We start from the raw sequence: 22522 nt of genomic DNA, 5'->3' as shown, positions 1-22522 counted from the left end.
CTCCCTCTGTTCGCTGATTGGACCGGTAAAAAATGTGCAGAAGAAAACCCACTAATATACCGCACACCCAGACTGACTACTGAAGGGAAGTGAAAATTGAGCGGAAGTAGGTAGGCGGGCGGTGCCAGGCTATGCAAACAGTTGGCCTTAACCAGAAATGTAGCCTCTTTTGAGAATGTTAAATCGTCTCCAAAGGAGAGGTGCTGCAGCTTTCATTCTTTCAGAGTTCCCCCAGTTAATGAGAAAGCACAAAGGCATGGCCAGGCAATCGGGTAGAGTTTTAAAGCGGGCATCTGATCCCAAGGTGAAGTGCATTAGGCTGTAATAAGAACAAGTTGGCTCTGGATCATGGCTGACACATTTCCCATCCCTATGTGCTATAACCATTTAATCAATTTCCATCAGTGCCTCCCATGTCCAATCCATAGCAGCCAACCCACTGGTGGTTAGCTTGGGATTTGGGGGTTTGGAGGGGGGGTTTTATTCTGTCTTTCCTGGTATTGCTTTCTGATTACAATGGATTCCATTAAAGAGTGACATTGCTTCAATAAATACAATCAAGAGATGTACTCCAACACATAAAAGACGCTGATGTTAATTTCCTTTTATATTTGTCTTAAATAACAATTCATTTCATTGTGACGTGAATTTTCCAAGCCACATCAAAATCAAATTCCAACACAGAAGTGACACTTTGTGTGACATTTCCTTATTACACTGGCCACTGCAAATTCTGTATTCTGCTTTGGCTGGATTGTGTGGGTTGAATATTAGTGACTGGTGCAGGTGTTGGTAGTTCTGGAGTTAATCCGACAGTGAGCTAAAGACCTGGCTGCTATTTCAGGGCTATTTTTCTAATCTCAACTGAAAAATAAAAAAAAACAGAATTCCTTCCTTTCAGTGAGAACTGCACAGTTTAAAATGTGATTCATACTTGCATGAATCTGGATTTCCAAAACATAGCTTTGGTAGCAGAATCATGGTCTTATGTCATCGCTGATTTGAGCTGATTGGCACGCGAGACATATTCAAGACAGCTGACTCTTACAAATGTAACTAATGTACATGCAGCCCAACAGCAAATGCTTTGCTTTCAAGTTTGGCATTGACAATGCATTTCCCTCTAAAAAAAAGGCATTTCATTCAATGAAAAGTATTGTATTTCACTTAATTCTCCTTTCTTAACTTTTTTTAATTGTGACATTTTAAGATTTTAGTTAACCTCATGCTTCCAGAAAAAAACAGGGTTGTTACCCTCGATTTTTGCGTCTCTGGGGACTCATGTGGCTAAAATCTGCACCCTACCATTACCTCGTTAGGTGTCAGTCAGTGTCCACTGCTGTGTTTGCAGCGGGGGAGCAACATAATGCATTATTCATTGTTTACCTGATGGACACAAAGTCTAATTAAATCTCAAGATGTGACAGGTGTCTCTGGTTTTTGTTACCTTGGTTAAGTGACAAAGTTGATTGTGGAAAAGTCACAATGCTAGTTAGCAAGGACATTACCCTTTTATCAACCTATGTCAGTCTGACAGTATGTTTAGGTGTGTGTGTGTTTGAATAAGACACTGTATCTTCTACCTCCTCTTCCCCATCAAAGAGATTATAGCATTAACCTGTTTTGGTGGAAGACGTCCAACGCTTATTAGCATTAGCATTATCATACAAATACTCCATCGTGATTCTTAAAGTGCTATCCTGGGATTAGCCATAAAGCTTCTCTTTTGCATCCATCTTAAACAGTGTCTGCATACTGCCAGTCTTGAAGTCCACGTAACAGCTTGTGAGTCACTTTCGATTCAGTCAATTCACAAAGTAATTAATACAACAAATGGATGGTATGCTTCTCATTTAGCAGCTTAAGCAGGTATAAGAGCTTGTTGTGATTGTTTCATTATTCCTTCATTATTAATGGAAATTTAATTGAGGGATCATTTAAATGCCATCCTCGTTGTGTGGATAATTGTGTGTGTGTGTGTGTGTGTGTGTGTGTGTGTGTGTGTGTGTGTGTGTGTGTGTGTGTGTGTGTGTGTGTGTGTGTGTGTGTGTGTGTGTGTGTGTGTGTGTGTGTGTGTGTGTGTGTGTGTGTGTGTGTGTGTGTGTGTGTGTGTGTGTGTGTGTGTGTGTGTGTGTGTGTGTTTGTTTGTTTGTAAAAAGCATTGGCTACCCCCCCCCCGTCCCCCCTTTTGTGCAGAGTTATTGCTTGGCGCTAGCTGTGTGATTGCCTGGTGGCGATTCATAAGCAGGGAGACCTTTGTCTTTGCCTCGTTCTCATTAAACCTTCCCTTCCCACATCTATTATATTGGATTCAGAGAGCTGAATACAAGCTGGTACATTACAGTGTGTGCTCACTCAGTCCCAACACTTACATGCACAAGCCGCTAAATACTGAAGCTCCGTTTACACACCTACACAGCCGCTCAATATCTGTCTGATGGGGAAGTATTTTCATCATAAGACTTACAGGACTTTTGTATGCACTCATAAAGAAAATTACTTTTTCTTAAATAAAATTTCACGGCACACACTTCTGCTTCTATAGTAAAGGAGTATTTGCTGTGTGTGTGTGTGTGTGTGTGTGTGTGTGTGTGTGTGTGTGTGTGTGTGTGTGTGTGTGTGTGTGTGTGTGTGTGTGTGTGTGTGTGTGTGTGTGTGTGTGTGTGTGTGTGTGTGTGTGTGTGTGTGTGTGTGTGTGTGTGTGTGTGTGTGTGTGTGTGTGTGTGTGTGTGTGTGTGTGTGTGTGTGTGTGTGTGTGTGTGTGATGTATAAGTGTATCTATGCTCAGTGAATCTATGAGATTCACTGATAGGCCTTTCACACCAAAATGAACCAAGAGTCAGTTCCAGGCTGGTGTTGGGGTCAGTTCAAAACTGGTTACAGCCTTATCCCCGTTATGAACCGGTTGGTTTCACATCGACCGGAGACAGCCATGGAGCCGGCAAGAGAGCAACGTCATGACGTCACTGTAAACGTGTGTGTACGTCACCCGACGCCGCTGCTCTTGTGGCTAACGCTAAAGCTACCGCTAGCTTTAAGCACAACAACAGCGGCGAATACGTCTTATTTTTACACTTGTTGGCTCTCGCTTTGCTTTCTTAAGCAAACAGGACCCATACAGCGTATTCTCGCCGGTCAATTTGATCGCTACGTTCGGTAATTATGTTATGTTTACGTCTCGTAGTAGCGGTGTTTTTAAATATGGCGGGCATGAGGTTTGAGTTGCTCTGGTTGGTCAGGATAATCCCTCCCCCAACCGTTCGCGCAAGCAGTTCTTATCAAACCCTGCTCAATCCTGGGGTATGAGTTCCCCCGGTTTTTACGGCCCGGAGCAGGCTCTCTGGCGGTGTGAAACCAAAACACTGGCTCTAACTCCGAACAAGCCCAGAACTAGCTCCGATTTTGCGGCGGTGTGAAAGGCCTATGAGGCAGTTCTCAAATGAACCCACTCTTTCATCTTTTTTTTACAATGACTTAAATGTCCCAGATCTTTCTTGACTCAAGTGTGTGTGTGTGTCATCCTCAAGTGTGTATGTGTACTTCTGTGTGTGTGTGTGTGTGTGTGTGTGTGTGTGTGTGTGTGTGTGTGTGTGTGTGTGTGTGTGTGTGTGTGTGTGTGTGTGTGTGTGTGTGTGTGTGTGTGTGTGTGTGTGTGTGTGTGTGTGTGTGTGTGTGTGTGTGTGTGTGTGTGTGTGTGAGAGAGAGTGTGTGTGTTTGAACACGTTTCCCATTCATGCATGCTTGTGTGTTTGTGCTTGCTCACAGACATTTCATACGACACTAAGGTTTGTCAACTGGGTCTCGTCAAAAATTTCATCCATAATTATGAAAGCATAATCAGAACGAGATTCCCCTCATACGGCCGCGGCGAGGTAAAGCCACCAGGATGAACTGAGCTAATGGCCGCTGGTGGAGGGGCCAAAACAGATCAATTCCCAGCAGGTTATTGACCGTGAACGCTGCTTGCTTGGTCCTTTTTTAAAGGAAAAAAAAAACTAAGAGCACAAGTAAACACTCTTAATGATCTGGAGATAATTGTTCCCTCCAGAGTCTTGATACAAAGTCTGTTGAAACTCCATCTCAAGTGTGTGACCCTAAAACTCCAAATCGATCACATACCAATGAAAGTCTTTCAGGCTTGGCGCTTGTGGGTGAGTGTGCAGCCTTAGACTGCAGAGTCTTCTCACAGTTCATTTAAATAATTGTTTCTGGTCTAAAGAGGTACAAACAGGATAGTTGTAATAATTAAGTCATGTTTCTATTTTTATTGTAATCAGAAATATTGGAATAATCTAATATCAATATTAGAAATAAGTACAATTCATAAATATTTCCAAAATAAATTGCTGAGGACCCAAAAATCACGTCACGTTAAGGAACATTTCTTATCAAAGCATCTCTCTTGCATGTTAAGATAAATTGAATTATAAATAAGGCCAGGTGCAATTAGACATGTAGCAAATATCTTTTTTCTAATTTTTGGACACATGAGTGAAAGGTTAGGATCACACTTAGGACCATTTCTTCAAAGAGTTCTACATACAGCTACAGGTGGTCCTCAGCATGGGTTGATGTACATGTAGCCCAGCATGTACAAAGCCATTTAGATAATAGGATGGGGAGGAGAATGTCACAGTGAGCCAGCAGGAAACAAAACAACAACTATTGCATCTGCAAAAAAAAGAAAGAAAAGGGGAGTAGAGCATTTCCCGAATAACTATCACATACGGGAGGTCGCACGTTCCGTGAATGCAAATGTTTGTTTGGAAATTCAGCGATAAGTTTGTTTGATTACGTTACAATTACGATCAAACATTTGTTCAAATTGGCCGGCATTCATCTGTGCCCGGTGTTGTAAGGGACGTAGTTTATGTCTCAAGGAAACGACAGAGCGCTGAGAAGCGGTGCCAAAAATACAGACGCAATGGCAGCAGATACTGGGAACAAAGAACTCACGCTCGAATTTAAAAAACTGACTGCTAAAATGGATGAAATGAGTGGGAAGATATCAAAGGAGTTGAACAGTAAGGTAGATCGACTTGAAGCCACACTCCAAAAAAGTCAAAACCAACTTTTGTCTGAGCTGGCGAAACAAAGCAAGGAAATACGAGCGCATATGGATTTGGAGATTGGGCGACTGGAAGCACGGATTGACACTATTGAAGTAAAACTGAACGCGGACACCAAGGTATCGAAGGCACGGTTTGATCCGGACACGTCGATCATCATTGCGGGTCTGCCAGAGGAAGACAATGAGGACATACAGCATAAGGTGTTACAGCTCATCTCCAAGGGACTCGGTTGCGAGACGGTGCCGGTTGCGACCGAGAGGATGCGGGCGCATGGAAGAACAGGGGGGCTGGTGAAAGCGGAGTTCAGCTCCGTTCAGGAGAAGATCACTATACTGCGGAAAAAACAGCAACTACGAGAGCATCAGGAGTTCAGTCGTGTGTACATTCGCTCGGCGAAATCCCACACGGATAGATTGATCGAAACCAACTTCAAGACACTGCTCAAGGAATTCCCTGGGGGATCGGAATTCTATGTCGCTGGAAATGGACGGTTGCGGAGGAAAGAACAGGCGCGAGTTGGCCAAGATGCGAGACAACGCCAGGAGGCGCCCTGAAGATCTACCCATCCCCTATCGGACTCGTTAACCCTTGTACAATGGAACATTAATGCCTGGACTGACTTGAACAGTAGGTTACGATCCACAATCCTAACAACACTATCACCTGATATAATTTCTTTAAATGAAACCCATTTAATGGGCGATTCCATATTATTTTTAGAGGGTTATGTATGGTTTGGGCACAATAGAAGGACACATATTAAAGCACCTAGAGGATCTGGAGGAGTAGGACTTCTCGTTAAATCTCATCTTTTTGGGGAATATGAAATAGAAACAGTTGACAAAACAGTAGAGGGAATTCTAGGAATCTGCTTTACGCACAGGTATTCTGATTATAGTTTTGTCGTCTACTCATGTTATTTACCCCCCGAAATGTCTCCCTGGGGCAGGGATGCATCCTCTTTTTTTGCTCATTTATCAAGTCAGATATATTTATTTTCAAATCTGGATGCAATTTATGTTGTTGGTGACTTTAACAGCCGAATTGGTGACAAATTGGACTATGTTAGCGAGGTGGACAATATTTCTGTGCGCATTGCAATCGACGACTGTGTGAATCGCCACGGAGAGGCCTTTTTGGAGTTTCTATCAGACACTAAAATGTGTGTTCTTAACGGACGGGTGAGCCCCCTGAGTGACAATTTCACGTCTATTTCAAATAAAGGGAAGGCAGTTGTAGACTATGTGGTTGTGCCTTTTGATTGTCTTGAAACATGTATTGATTTTAAAGTTGTTTCTCCATCCCAACTTATTACAGACTGTCAATGTTATGACCTGGTTAGTGACAAATGTCGTGCTCCAGACCATTCATTATTAATTCTTGAATTTACTGTCCGACAACAAACTGGTGTTAGGCATGCAGATGAAACTGACCAGCAGCCATTAAATAGTACGGGAGATCCTGCATGTAAAATGTCTGGTAGTAGGTTAGGTCGGTATGTTCCAAAACAACCCTCTGAAACTTTCAGAAAGGGTGTAGTTGAACTAACTGATAGGCTGCAAGCAGGACAAAATACACAAGATGTCATAGACAACTGGTATATTAGTGTATGTAACCTTTTATATGGTGAAGTGGGTGGGCAAGCTAAAAGACCAAAGCGTAAAATCCACAGACAGAATACACCTTTTTGGAACAAGGAGCTGAAGGACCTGTGGAATGCAATGCATGAAGCAGAACATACTTATCTGAAATATAAAGGTGGAAAAGAATTTAAACAACAGTATAAAGCTGAATTTAAGTTGAGACAACATTTGTTTGATAAACGTTTGCGATACTTTAAAAGACAGTACAATAAGGGTTATATTTTGCATTTGGAGGAAATGCACACCTCTAATCCGCAGCGTTTCTGGGACCAGATTAACAAACTTGGGCCAAAAAGACATAGCAGTATTCCCTTAGAGGTATATGACGACAAGGGCCTATTAACCTCAGATATATCACTTGTATTACAAGAATGGGAAAAGTGTTTTTCAGAATTGTATTCTGGGAATCAAGAAGTAGACGGTTTTGATTCTGTTTTCTTTAATGAAATTTGTTTTCTTAAAAGCCAGTTAGAGAGAGAAACATCCCACTTATTAAGTGGCGAAACCCTGCTTGAGGAAGAAATTAATGAGGAAGAGGTGCAGAAAGCTATTGATGCCCTGAAAGAGGGAAAGTCCTCTGGTTTTGATGAGCTGACAAATGAATTACTGAAATGCCCTTTGCTTAAAGAACTGTTATTTATTTTGTGTAAGTGCTGTTTTGGAAATGGGCTCATCCCCTCTATGTGGTACAAGTCGATAATTAGCCCAATACCTAAATCCAGTAAAAATGATCCCAGGGTCCCATTAAATTATCGGGGAATCAGCCTTTTGAGTACCGCATACAAACTGTATACGTCAATTCTTAATAGAAGGCTTACAACCTACTTGGAAGAAAACGACTGTTTAGTTGAGGAGCAGAATGGCTTCAGAAAAGCCCGAGCCTGTGTGGATCATGTATTCTCTGTTACTACAGTAGTCAGGAATAGGCTAATAAGAAATAAACCATCATTTGCTTGTTTTATAGACTTTCAAAAGGCTTTTGATTTTGTCAACAGAGATTTATTATTTTACCGCCTGCTAGAAGAAGGGATAAAAGGGAAGTTGTATTGGGCCATACAGTCTTTATATAAAGATCCAGAAGCCTGCGTTAAAGTCAATGAATACCGTTCTGGATGGTTCCCTACACCACTTGGGGTGAAACAGGGTGATTGTCTCTCTCCTACGCTGTTTGCCATATTTATTAATAATTTGGCAAAAGAAATAAAAGACTTACGTTTGGGTGTAAATTATGATGGATACAATACACTTGATATATTACTTTACGCAGACGATATCATTTTGTTAGCGGAAAATGAAAAAGACCTTCAGAAGATGCTACAGTGTGCTGAGAAGTGGTGTAAAAAGTGGAGACTTCGAGTTAACTACAATAAAACACAGATCATGCACTTTAGACAGACCAGGGACAAAATAAGCACCTTTCAGTTCTACTTTTGGGACCACAAGCTGGATTATGTTGAAACTTACAAATATTTGGGTTTTATGTTGGGTGATCATATGGATTTCCAGCATGGCACACAGGTACTGGCTGGTTCTGCGGGTAGGGCTCTTGGTGGAGTAATAGCTAAAACTAAACAGTTGGGAAATCTGGGATATGCTACCTACTCTAAATTGTTTCATACCTGTGTGTGTCCAGTCTTGGACTATATGGCGGGAATATGGGGTGCAAAAGTAAACGGGAAAGGAGAGACAGTGCAGAAAAGAGCGATACGATACTTTCTGGGAGTTCACAGGTTTGCCCCAGTCCTTGCAATAGCGGGAGACATGGGATGGGAGCCAAGTGAAGTAAGGTGGAAGGGTTGTATGTTGGCTCTATGGAACCGTTTAATAAAAATCCCAGAGAGGAGGGTTGCCAAGAAGGTTTTCCAATGGGACGTGACTGTGAAGGGTGCATGGGCAAGTGAGGTGCAGGAAATATTCACAGATATTGGAGCCACTCACCTTTTCCAAAGTGTAAATACAGTGAATATAGTGTCCGCTAAGGAAACTCTTTCCAATACGTATCAAGATAAATGGGCACAGGACATTTTATTTAAACCAAAATTGAGGACTTATGGTTTGATTAAGAACTATTACAGGAAGGAGAAATATGTGTGTGCTCCTTTATCCAAAAAGCAAAGATCACTGTGCGCCCAGCTACGCTCTGGAATCTTGCCCCTGCACCTGGAGACAGGACGTTACCGCGGGGTCCCAGAGGAGGAAAGACTTTGTGATTATTGTACCCTTGATGTGGAGAATGAGTTTCATTTTCTGTTTTATTGCCCTCTGTACCATGGGTTGCGTCAGAGATTGTTCGATCAGTGTGGTGATGTTGATTTCATGTGGATGAATGATGCAGACAGGCTGAAGTGGCTCTTTGACTTTAAGGTATTTGCCCTTGCTGGCTATCTGGAGAAGGCCTGGGCCAAGAGAACAAAACATACTTATCAATGAGATCTTTATGTTTGCTTTTCTTTTCTTTTGTTTGCGTCTGTTTCCTTGTTGTCCTACTGTGAAATGTGATCTCCATTTATTTACAGGAAGTGAATGTTATCATGTGAATTTGATACAGTTGTTGGTGTCTTATAATCCCGAAGGGGATGGGTCCTTGTTTGGACATGACACAAAAATAAAAATTCATTCATTCATTCATTCATTCATTCATTCATTCATTCATTCATTCACATACCAGATCAACTATTCCTCTCTATTCTTATAACAAAAGCTGAAATCACAATTCAGGGAGAATGACTATACCTCTTTAGCCTGGCATTCCCAGACCTGCCACTAGGCGCTGGCAAATTAAATTTGCTGCGCGTGTTGGTCTGGACACGCTCTGTTGAAGCTTTATCAAGAAAACCAGAAATCTGGCTATGGTTTCAATTGGTTCTATCTAATATGGGCGCGCCAGAGCCCCTTATATGGTACTCTGGGGAGGACGTAACCGGATGACGACAGTGACGTGCATGCGGCATCGAAGCCGTGATAGTAAACATCAAAGATGGCTGCGGATATGTTGTGTGAGTTTGAGACTGCTTTGGCCTCGACCCTTAACGATTTGGAAGACGGCACTCAAATCTTTCATTAGCAAGTAAGTGGAATGTTCTGTTTTGCCGACCGACAACGGCAAACGTTTAATTTAACAGTTTAACAGCTGTTCGCTAAACGAACAGCTGTGCATCGCACCTTGTGCATCGCTCTGATTGGTTGTAGTGCTATCCAACTGCGTGCAGTGGCATTTGAAATGCACGAGTAGGAGCCGCCCCTTGAGTTGGAAATTACTATTGATCGTGGCCAGACCCTCTATCGTTCAAGATATCAGGGTCTGGATTTCCAGGCTAATACCTCTTGCCTCCATCATGCTAAATCCAAGGGATTATCACTTCAGAAGTAGTCTCGCGAAGCCAGACCAAACTACAGCAAATAGTATGGTCTGGAAGTACTCTGTTTAGAGCCGTCTATTCGGGTGGGGAAACCGGGGGAAACTGGGCTAGCCTGTTTGTATTTGTTTAAACCAATCACAATCATCTAGGGCGGGGCTAACCCCGGGAAGCAGCAGCGGTGTCCTGCAAAATAGTGCCGGGGGGGGACTTATTTTGATGGAACGTCTTCACGCCCAGAGACTGTCAGAGAAATGGCTAAACCCGCAAACGCCACACAAAAACTATTAAAGACAAAAGGAATATACATAGTGTGTTGCTTTCTAACCAGCATGTCAAGACACCATACACTTTAGCCCCCGAGGAGCTCACGGGATAACTTAACCGGAGTTAACTTGCCACGTAGTGTTATCTCTGGTAACATTATCATCGGCGGTTGAGAGGACGGCTACGGCGGTCGAGTAGAATTTATAGCATTCGAGAACTTATGTCACCACCTCCTATCGCTGTAGTCAGAGCCGTAGTCCGTCTGTTTACAGGCAGAACAGGGTTTTGACGTTGTGAGCGCTACACCAACTGCAGCAAGTAGCCGTAAGTTGCTAGGTGATAGTGGAAGCCGTTGGAATCTTTCCCCGTCGCTAAAACACCGCTGCTTAGTCCCTAATTCACCAAAGAAAGGGAACGGCGGATCTTAATCTAGCTGGTTATAAGGTCCGGTGCTCAATTCAAACCCCCACGCTTCATTTTCCAGAGTTTATGAGGGTATTTCTGCCCGGGGGTAGTTGTACAATGAAGTTGGACAGCTAGGCTAAGCTAGGATGCGTCCTGGACCGCCGAAGTATCGCCACACTTTATTTCTGTCTACAATAATGTGACTTCCCACACCCTGTGTGTGTGTGTGTGTGTGTGTGTGTGTGAGAGAGAGAGAGAGCGCTGCACATAAGCACACGGGTTGAATGTGAGCGAATTGTTTCCGAATTTGAGGGGGATCACAATAGGGGAAAGCCAGCAACCGGAAAAGGAGGGGGCTGCGTCAGGGCTGCGTTGCTTTTCGACGCAAGCGAATAGACCAGGGGTGTCAAACATACGGCCCGCGGGCCGGATCCGGCCCGCGAGATGATTTGATCAGGCCCGCGACCTGTAGAGCATAAATTTCTGAGTATGTCAAAAAAAAAAGTAAGTCTCTAGCCCATTCCTGTGAGGAGTTATGAATTTTTAAAGAAATAACCGAAATGCTCACTCCTGCCGCTAGGGGGCAGCCTAAATAAAAAAAGCACATTTTAGCAACGTGGGAAATGGTAAATGGCAATCCTGCTTCACCGCTATTAATGTTTCCTACAGTGCTTTATGGCAAAGTAAAAACCAAAAAAAAAAAAATTTTTTATTTTTAGTACATTTATTTTATTACTTTTTTATAAAAATAAAACTATTTTTATTTTTAGTGCTGAACAATTAATGTACTAGCAAGCGTGGTGTGTCTGCGGCTCTGTGTGCGCAAAACGAGCAGGAGCATGCTAGTGTAGGCCTACAAGATGTATTTCCTAATTTTCAATGCTGCTTTATTTTTATGTTTTAAATTGGGAAAAACGAATTCCAAAACAACCAATAACCTCTGTATTTAAAAATAAATCAAAACAGTAGAAGTTGCACTTTTATTTAATTGTATTTTGTCTGCATGTTTGCACAAAATGTGTCCCTGTACATATAGTAAACAAAATTGGACAACTGTAAGGTCAGTGCCTGTTGTATTTGTGTATTCAAATAAACAGTTGTTTATTTCATTAGTGCACATTGGCATCTTTGAGCAAAATACCCCCAAAATTTTTGCTGCGGCGCTGCGCGCCGCACCTCCTATTCCCATGGCCGGCAGCAACCTTTACTAAGACATCTCCTGGGGGGTACAGAGATCCCTTGTGATCCGTGATAATGTAGGTTACAAATGTAGGCTGAGTGATAAAGCATATTACTGAAAAACAAAGTTAGGGATTTGGAGTTATTTTGCCATTATTTTACTAGTCCGGCCCACCTGAGATCAGAGAGGCTGTATGTGGCCCTCGAACCAAAATGAGTTTGACACCCCTGGAATAGACGCTGGCGGAAGTGGTCATGCCAGACTACTTCAGAAGTAACCACTCCTCAATTTATACAGTACATATGTTCTGGTGTCTTGCACATGGCTTGATTTTCCCCCAAGTGACTTGAAATGCAGCAGTAAAGAAGTAACGGGACCTGAATAATAGGCACTTAACACGCTGGAACTTTTGCAGACACTCCGGGGATCATTCAAAGCAGTAACTATTTGATTAGCAGCCCCCCTACCTTTCTAAAGGCGGACCACTCCAAAGATTGGAGATTGATTGAGCCATAAGTATAGCAGAAATAATGTGGGTGCAATCAGAGGACAATTTGGACTCAGCCCTCAACTTCACACACACACACACACACACACACACACACACACACACACACACACACACACACACACACACTGTACATGCATGTTAGCCCTGCAGCCTACTGTAGGAGCAAGATAGAGGAAAAAACCACTGAGCAAAGACGGACACAACACATGTAGCCCACACATCAGTTCAGTTTCAATTTACATATACTTGGATCAAGGCTGTATATATAAATGGCAGGCGACACACACACCCCGCCTAATATTCAAATATTTTTAAAATTTCAACCCCCAGTATATCGATAACAAATATATATAAAGAAACAAAAAAATGGAGGCATGAAAGGCTAAAGAATTGCATACATTATTGATACAAAAAAACATAAAACATCCTTTCAGTTTGGTAGGTTAGTCAGTTTGTAAATCATTTAGAATGAGAGGCAAGTGTTATTCAAATAGGCCCTCACAAGGACGCAATTATAAACCTTCACACCTGGCTCTTAATTAACCAGAGAGGAGCAATTAAACAAAAAATGGCCGATAACAAATAGATAAGCAGACCTAACGCAGAAGTCGCAACAGCATTTCCAACCCACATACATTGAATAACGTAACACTAAACAGAATAACATCCAGACACAACACACAAAACACATTAAAGCACTGTTTTTTGTTTTGATTGTAAGTGCAAAGCACTAATTGTACGTCTGTAGGCAAAGATTGAGTTTGGTTTAGCAGCTAAACTTTAGCTAGTAGCCTAGCCTAATCACCTGTCTGACGTTCTGTGCACCTTTTCCTCCGACGTCTCCTCTACGTTTAGCTACTCTGCTCGTTCATTCACATAGTTTAAGGGTCTATTATAACGAGTCCAATCCGTTTCCCTGTCCGACTTCGTTCCTCAAAGTTTTCCCTAAACTTTTTCATGCACTATTCCTCTCACACGCCTCACTCAAGGTCCAAGTTTTGTCGAGTCACTCGGAGGATCCGCCCAGCGTTAGCATTTTAGCTTGTTGTTAGCCAGACCCTGAGGTGAACCTGGGCGGTCGCGCGAGCTCACAGGTGTATTCAATTTGCGTAATTTGCAGTGGCGCATTAATATTTCAATGATTGGCGTATGACAATAACAACGCTAACTGTAACCGACTGTAACCCACCACATCCTTGGTGTATTGTTGCGCCGAAACGACTATGTGACAGTAAATGTAGTCCTTTACGTTCGCCCCTGTAGGTCTATTGGTAATCCAGTGAGATTTATTTTAAGAAAATCATGAAAAATTGAAAAATAATAGTCAAATCATGTCCTACTTAGAAAAAATATTATTTGCGTTAAGGATGAATAAATCATAAGAAATAAAGTCCTTAAAAAGTTACTTGCATAGGCATTTTTAGTATTTTAAACAAGGTTGATATGACAGCTGGCACACTTTGTCTGTAATTCATTTTGATCTCGTAGTTAATTTATGTGACAGAAATATTTGACATTGTATGATGGCAACTGAGTTAAAAACAAGATGGCCCCAAGGTGCAACACTAGGTTAAGATAAGAAAATATTGGGGGGCGCCCTCAGCTCAGTTGGTAGGGCGTCCCCCCCGGGCTGGGCCCAGCAGCAGACCCGGGTTTGATTCCCGCCCGCGGTCGTTCTCTGCATGTCACTCCCCTCTCTGCCCCATTTCACCTCTGTCTCTCTGCACTATCAATAAAGCATAAAAATGCCCAAAAAAAAATATATATATATATATAAAAAAAGATAAGAAATTATTTAATTTTGGGAACTCAGTTTGATGAGTTGAGATGAGGAGTTGACGTGAATACTGATGGGGTTGTTAAGTGATCCAATAAGTTCTCTTTGTATAGCAGTACAATGAATTTGAATATGGGAATATATTGTTGTAATCTCATTGCCATTATTTACATATACTGTACATGAATGGGCTAATTAACATACCCCTGAATAAATGACACTTGAGGCTGAGACACAATGTCGACACCCAGTGTAGGGCATCGCAGAATGCAGCGTATAGCAAAATCCAACCATGAGCAGGGGGGATCTTGCAAGTAAAAGCAGAGAAAAGATAATGCTACCTTTTTTGAAGTTCCACCCACACTGGGCTTCAAATGCAACGTGGAAATATACTTTCAAACATCCTATGGCAAGGGCGTCCCAGAATGCATTGGGGGAACAGTAGAAAACAACAACAGCAGACGATGTGAACAACGGGAAAGAGTGCTTTGAAGAAATCATACCTCACGCAACCACTCCGACAGGTGCCATAGACGTGGAAAAGACCCCAGGTCATGCAACATCAGAGCAATGAGCCAATGAATAGCGAGTGTTTCAGCCCAGGCTTATTTCTATTGGCATGGAGGCACAGTTCAGCAGCAGACTGATGCAAGGGCCAGGAAATAATAGGTCATTTTAAACGGGATATTATAGACCAAACATACAATGCCTTTTATGACTGAACTCCATTTCTGAACAGTGTTAATGGGTACTTAATGACTTTAGGCCGTTGTCTAAAGACACATCTGCTCCAAATAAAGTGGTGGAGTGGTGCAGGCATTGCCAATCATGGAGCCACAGCAAAAAGACACACACACACACACACACACACACACACACACACACACACACACAAACAACCCCCACCCTGTCAACCGCACCAGTTTCAGCACCACGGACAGTGCCACTCGCAGCCCAGCACACTTTCAGCACCCTGGTCAGCGCCAGGGACACTGAACTCCACTAAGTTGTGTGGGCCAAATTGCGCGCACTTAAAACTTGTCAATAGGATTCCAATCTTACTTCCAATGTCCGGCCGCAGGTTCTTGTCGTATTCCCTGAGCAAATTGTTCAGTATATTCGTGGCGTCCTCATGATGCGTCCGGGGAACCAGCACTTGATTGACATTATGGTGGTGATCTTCCTCTTCGTCGCCATATTCCAGTGGATCAGAACTGTGGGGGCGGTTAAAAAAAACAAAAAGAGGAGGGGGTTGTTATTCATGGTGATGTAGTGCTGCCCTAGATACCCGTTCATACACGGCATTGTCATGCAAAACTTTGTCGCAGCAGCAGCAGCACATATACAGCACTGTAAGATGTTATTACAAGGCATTGAGTTTAAAGGTGAATACATATTCTGTTTTACGCACAGCAGTAGATGGTCGTGTGTGTGTTTGAGTGTGCGTGCATGCATGCGTGGGGAAAGCCCTTTAGAAAACACACGCACACACACACACACACACACACACACACGCGCGCGCGCGCGCGCACACACACACACACACACACACACACACACCACATGCATTACCAGCCAGACTCATTCACCGAAAATGCGCAGTTAGCCGTTCCAACAGTCACACGTGAACTTTTCGAGCTTCAAAGACAAAAAATCAATAAAAAAAACTTTCAGCTGTTGATCATGCAATAATAATAATAATAATAATAAAAAGGCGCACATATTAAAACACTCACCTAGCACCTTGAGCGAGCAGCAGAAGTGTGACGAGGCTGAGCCCAAACTTGATTGTCATTTTCCCATGCGCATCGGATCACCTCTCTGATCACAGGAATTGGGATTGGGGGGGCGGGGAGGGAAGGAGGCGGACGGACGGAGATCCCGGAGCGTTTGTTATGTGCTGCTTGCCTCGGCTGCGATAAAAGTGCCACAGTATACAGTGCAGTCAGTGGGTGGGTGGGTGTGTGTATGTGACCATCAATCCTCCGCTCCTAACTTCCTCATCCGCCCACACACTTTTCCCTTTACGCGACCACCACCACCAACAACACACAGCAGCGGTCCTCTCTCCCTCTCCTTCCCACTCCTCCTCCCCTCCTCCTCTTCCCCCCACCGGTCATTCGGAGCTTCCTCGCCGGAGGGGGAAATCCTCTTCCTCCGGGACGCTCCCCGAAGATCAATCAAGTGTGATCGGTCTTCGTAAATCGTCTTGATCCAGTATAGGAGCAGCCGCAGCAGAAGCAGTGCACTCCTCCCCTCTCTAGACTAAACGCCTGTGTGTGTGTGTGTGTGTGTGTGTGTGTGTGTGTGTGTGTGTGTGTGTGTGTGTGTGTGTGTGTGTGTGTGTGTGTGTGTGTGTGTGTGTGTGTGTGTGCGTGTGTGCGCGTGTGTGTGTGTGTGCGTGTGCGCGCGTGTGTGTGTGTGTGGGCAACAGAGTGGTAACTAAGGTGACGTTGTCTGCTGCTGGTAATTGGTGGTTGTGATGGTAATGGTGGTGAACCTAAGGAGATGTGTGTGTGTGTGTGTGTGTGACTCATAAAGGCTACCATGCACAGAGAAGTACAGTACACAGCAACTGGACCACAACTGCCATAACTAATGCAAAACACGCTTTTCTTATTGGCTGTGCAGGCTGAGGCTCAGTTGACCGTTCATTTAAACAGCTAGGCTATATATATGGTTTTGGAATGATTCCAGTAAAGTACAGAATGAGTCTAAAGTAGAAGTTCTAAAGTAGACCCCCCTCTAAAGTAATTCAGGCATTCAGATTTCAAATATGATCACACAGTCATATGCAACAGGCGGCTTAATTTAATATGTTGGCCGACTTGATTGATTTGGTTGACATTGCCATACATTTGCCTGACGATAATCGCCACTAAAAGTCCCATCGAGGCTTTTACACACGCCCATGTACGTGCTGAGGGGTCACAGCGAGCGCTATACCTACCACACTCGGAATAAGTCGTGTCTATTTTTTTGTGAATAGACGCAGGGCTCGGCGGGGGCACACCGACAGAACTACAGTAGAAAGCTTCTCTGGTCAACACAACAGGAGAGAGGCTACACTGCCCCCTCGTGGCGGAATAGAAGCGGAATAAAAAAAAGAAAAAGAGAACAAATACAGGGAGCAATGTTAGGATGTCTCGATCATTGTGCAGCCGGAGGATTAACCTCTTGACCCACACTGAACTCCCATAAATAACCCGACAGTTTCTGATGAGTATTGCTGATACTTATAAACAGCTGTGCATGCGGCGGCAATGGGTTATTATTATAGCACTCATAGGAAATCAGTGGATAACAAGATACACAGTACCCCGTTTAACAAATACTCATTATCATTAATAAATAAAATCGTTGTATTTTAAATACTAGGCTACTTAAGTATGATCAGCAAAATGTGCTTCATGTAGGCCTATCAAAGTACAAGTACTCACAGTTTTAAAGTGGTCCCTATGACTCATTATGAATGATATGAGATGATTCATAACACAGATGAGTTGATGTGGATGCATGCAGCATTGTGCTGATGCAGTTGCTACTGTTCTAGCTGCTTTGTACAGTCCCCTCCAAAAGTATCGGAACAGTGAGGCCAATTGCTTTATTTTTGCTGTAGACTGGAAACATTTGGGTTTGACACCAACATATGAATATGAGACAATAGATCAACATTTCAGCTTTCATTTCCAGGTATTTACATCTGGATCTGATACACAACTGAGAAGATATCATTATTTGTAAAGGAACACCACATTTTTAGGTGAGCAAAAGTATTAGAACAGATAGACTTAAAGTAAATTAAAGTGAATAAACCGTAATATTTTGTCGCAAATCCTTTGCTTGCAATAACTGCATCAAGCCTGTGACCCATTGACATCACAAAACTTTTGCATTCTTCTTTTTTGATGCTTTTCCAGGCTTTCACCGCAGCCTCATTCAGTTGCTGTTTGTTTTGGGGGATTACTCTCTTCAGTCTCCTCTCTAGCAGGTAAAATACATGCTCTATAGGGTTTAAGTCTGAAGATTGACTTGGCCAGTCTAAAACCTTCCATTTCTTGCCCCTGATGAACTCCTTCGTTATTTTTGCCGTTTTTTTGGGTCATTATCTTGCTGTATGATGAAGGATCTTCCAATCAGTTTGGTTGCATCTTTCTTTAAATTGGCAGACAGAATACCTGGAAATGAAAGCTGAAATGTTGATCTATTGTCTCATATTCATATTTTGGTGTCAAACCCAAATGTTTCCAGTCTACGGCAAAAATAAAGGAATTGGCCCTATACTGTACCAATACTTTGGGAGGGGACTGTATGTGCTACAGCCAGCCAGGTAGTTGAGCGATTCCCAACTGTAAAGGGTGGCAAATCTGAAGGGTCTTGAGGTGACCCATGTTGTAAAAATGAAGGGGAAAAAGTTCCACAAGTCTTTTCTTGGCTATTCGACCGTTTCACCTCTCTGGGCACCTTACAGTTGTAAATGAATCAACATGTAACACTGTGGGGATTTTAGTGATGAAATATAACCAAATACAATTTAAAAAGGGAGACTGGGAATCTCTCTAAAAACGTTTTTTTTAAATCAGGGGTGAGCAGAGTTAAAAACCACAACAATGGTTAAGTTTAAAAGCACAGTCCCGCACAGCAGTCATCTCTCTCTTCTCCTGTATTTTTTCTATTTTTTTTTCCTATTTCTTTATCGTTTATGTATAATAATATATTATTATCTATTTATTTTTATTATTTCTTGTTTCTTTTTGTTGTGGTTGGCATGTCCCTGCTAGCTTGCCTTGTCCCAAATGTGTCCCCGCACATAATGGTGTTTTGGTCATGTCTCTCACTGTTTTGTCATGTACATAAAACAACTCCCCATAATCTAATGACTTACCTTGATAAGTCCTGACTTTAATGATCTTCCTCTCTTATGAAGGATGGCTAAAATGCCTGTGTAATCTGTCTGCATGAAGTCAATCGACTCTATTTATAAAACACTGGGGGGAGTTGGAGCTTTAACCTTGATAAAATAAAGTCACATATACGTTATCAGCTTTGCTCCAGGATGAATCAATATTTCTGAATTCCATCTTTGTCCATCCTTTTTATTTGATCATTTTAAGTATAATACATAAAACAAATTACGGTACATAAAACAAAGAATGAAATACTTTGTTAGGCCCAGCAATACTGTCGCTACAATGGCTTTGCTGCATTTCCTGCAAAACCCAAATCAAAAAAGGTCTTCATTTAATGTTTCCTCTTTGCCCCCAAAACGAGTGAAACAAAGCTCTTTAGTGAGGGCTCAGAAACAAGATACACTCCATGCATGTTTAAAGGCTGTCCACACACACAGGCCTTGAACACACAGACAACTGTTGCTGTCGCAGCCCACAAGTCCCCCCTTTTAAGCTGACTGTTGCATTACATTCCCCCCCCCTGCACCCAAGGCTCAAAACTTCAGTGTGCTTCGCTGCACCATTGAGCTAGCTTTGGGATAAAGTACATATAATCAATCCTAAATTTGTCCCTAATACGCAGCAGCCACAGCTGGCCAGACACCACAGAGAGAGAGAGAGAGAGAGAGAGAGAGAGAGAGAGAGAGAGAGAGAGAGAGAGAGAGAGAGAGAGAGAGAGAGAGAGAGAGAGAGAGAGAGAGAGAGAGAGAGAGAGAGAGAGAGAGAGAGAGAGACATTTGTCATAGGCCGGGCTGGTGGGGGCTTAAATTGGAGTGAAGCGCTTTGCTGTACGCCCCCCCCTGAATGGGTGGAAAGTAACTTAAGCGGAACTAAATCCCTTTTCTAACAGATGTATGGCAGATGAGTCCGTCACAGAGGCTGAAGGAAAGGAAGGCGGGGCCAATACAGAAGAGAGAGGGATGGTTGAATGAATGTATGGTCGGATGGATTGATACAGTAGATTAGGGGGGCACTCATGTCTTGGATTGAGTGTGTATGGAGAGAATGTGGTCTAAGTTTAAGCACAATGGAGATCCCTTTTTTTTTGGCCGGTTTCTTCCGATTCTCGTGGAAAATAAGATAGATTGGGCGCTCCGGTGGCGTAGTGGATAGAGCGTGTACCATATTGGCTCCGGCCTTCGTTGCAGTGGTCGCGGGTTCGAATCCGACCCGTGGACCTTTACTGCATGTCATCCCCCCTCTCTCTCTGTCTCCCCATTTCAACTCTGTACTATCTAATTAAAAAGCTTGAAAATGCCAAAAAATTATCTAAAAAAAGAAATGAAATAAAATAGATTAATAAAACTAGTTAGACTTATCATAGTTTCATTTCCTTTGGCAATATCACTGGGGGAAAAGGCGTGGTCTGCTCAAATGAAGCAGCATTTCGGAAAGAAAAACAAAACCAATCATTTTAAACTTTGTCAAGGACATCATCAGAAACACAAGGAAAATGTACAGTCGAATTTACAGCATGTTCCTTCTTGATAATGTGAATTTTAGCAGCAAAGTCAAGAAACAAACAGGGATTGCAGGGAACAGATACATATAGGTTTTGAGGTTGTTGCCACTTAAAAAGGAATTCCTGCTTTTATTTTTCGTCTGGACTTGCTTCCATGGTAACCCACCCTGAACAGACAGATCTGTGTGAATTTCATTTTGAGATAATTTGACGCTGCCGCTGTGCTTTCACGAGCACCGAAACATAGTTTTAGCTTTGCTGATGGACGTCCACAGAGCGAATCACAGATAGCAACACATTAGATTGACATACAATGCAGATTCAACATCAACTCAAACCAGCATAAAGAAAACACTGCAGGGTATTCCGGCACCAACGTTTCAAAATAAAAGTCCTTTTGAAAATCAAGAATTAAAACTGAGATATCACGGTATATACTGTAGGTCCCAATTACACAAAGCAAAGCAGGTACAGTAGCAGCTGATGTCAGCTATATTTATATAACAACATCTATTCAAAGCCAACAAAAAACTATTATCAGGGACAACGCTACCAGCATAAAAGCCAGCTTCACTATTTAAAATCCAGGAGATTAAATAGGTTGACTGTCCTGCTAGGAGCAAGGGTCCTTTTGTTCCTGAGTATGTCTCACCAAATCGCCCAAAAAAACTCTCACACCTGTGGTGGGCTCCAGCCAAAAATGCCTTCATGTGTGCTCATTTCTTCCAGTTTAACGTAAGTCAATACAGGAATGAATCAATAAACAAAATTCAGATTCCATTTTAAAGGATCAAAAAGCCAAGTTTGAACGGATGTAAACTCCTGTACAAGCAACGAGAGAAAAAGGAATGTGCACAACATTAGGAAAAGAGACATCAGATGAAAAAAAAAACATATTCTTGACAAATTGAAAGTCAACATTAGCCGCTGGCCTTTTTTTTCTTCTTTTCTTTCTTCTTAAAAGGCGTAAAACTCAAAACAAGAGAACCTCAACATTGTGGTTTTTTTTTGTGTCAAAGGAAGAAAAAGGGTAAGAAGTTTATTTACATGATTCCCCCATAGAGATTTGGCCTAATTTCCCAAAACCATAGTAAAGTAGTTTAAAGGCCTGCCCGAGCCATCATTTCAAATAGCTTCATTTTGCGGCAAAATCAATCAATACACTCCAAATGATTTGTTAATACAAGCGAGATAAATCAGTGCAAACCTTTTGCACATGCAGGGTTCAACATACTTTTGACCTGTGAATGTTTCACGGTTGACAAATAAGAAGCCCTCTTGACAATGCTGACACTTGAAGGAGCAGAAAGCCACAAAGATCATTGCTAAGTAGCAGTTTTGTACATTTCACTTTTATCATTGAGACAGATTCTGCACACTGATAAAAGACAGGCGTCCATGATAAATATCCAAAATGTGTGAACGTGTTGCTCGTTGGCAACCATGGCAACAAGAATTTCCCCCCATCTTCAATACAGCTCAATCTTGAGAACAAAATGCCATAGGGGAGTAAATGGCACAGTTAAGAGAAAAACAGAAGAAAGCTCAGCTATATTGTGATGGACAAGTGCTAGCAGGTCCTGGCTAAAAAGGTTAGCCTAAAGGGAATCTCTGAATTAGCCAGGTTCCCATGAGAACAAACAGTAACACCTGCTGACCTGTGGCACAAAATGACGAAAAAAGAGGAGGAAATGTAGCTTATATCATTTTTTTTCTCCATTGATACTCCGACTGCTAGGGGCTTTGGGAAACCAGGCCTGCACGGGAGAACCTTTCAATCTTCAAGTACAGATGTACAAAGAGACACAAAAGCTCCCATTGCAATAGGATGGGGGAAAATGGCAATTCTTTTTAAAGACAAAAAAAACTTCATTATTAATGCACTTGCAGCATTAAGAGG

General features: G+C 42.4%; 1 protein-coding gene across 1 annotated transcript in view; it reads right to left on the bottom strand.

The window, feature by feature from the left end:
• LOC307270065 (gamma-aminobutyric acid receptor subunit gamma-3-like) overlaps positions 1–16006 on the bottom strand; it is a gene marked incomplete at both ends in the record, with an annotated part of 83600 nt that extends 67594 nt beyond the window's left edge. The window contains 2 exons of the mRNA XM_080053200.1: positions 15274–15425; positions 15948–16006. Coding sequence (XP_079909326.1) covers positions 15274–15425; positions 15948–16006 — 211 coding nt within the window. The remainder of the gene's footprint in view (positions 1–15273; positions 15426–15947) is intronic.
• Between the last annotated feature and the right edge of the window lie 6516 nt (positions 16007–22522).

Source organism: Ammodytes marinus (genome assembly GCF_949987685.1).
Source record: "Ammodytes marinus genome assembly, chromosome: 24".
In the NCBI taxonomy this organism is placed as follows: domain Eukaryota; kingdom Metazoa; phylum Chordata; class Actinopteri; order Uranoscopiformes; family Ammodytidae; genus Ammodytes; species Ammodytes marinus.
This window is presented reverse-complemented; position numbering and strand designations above follow the sequence as displayed.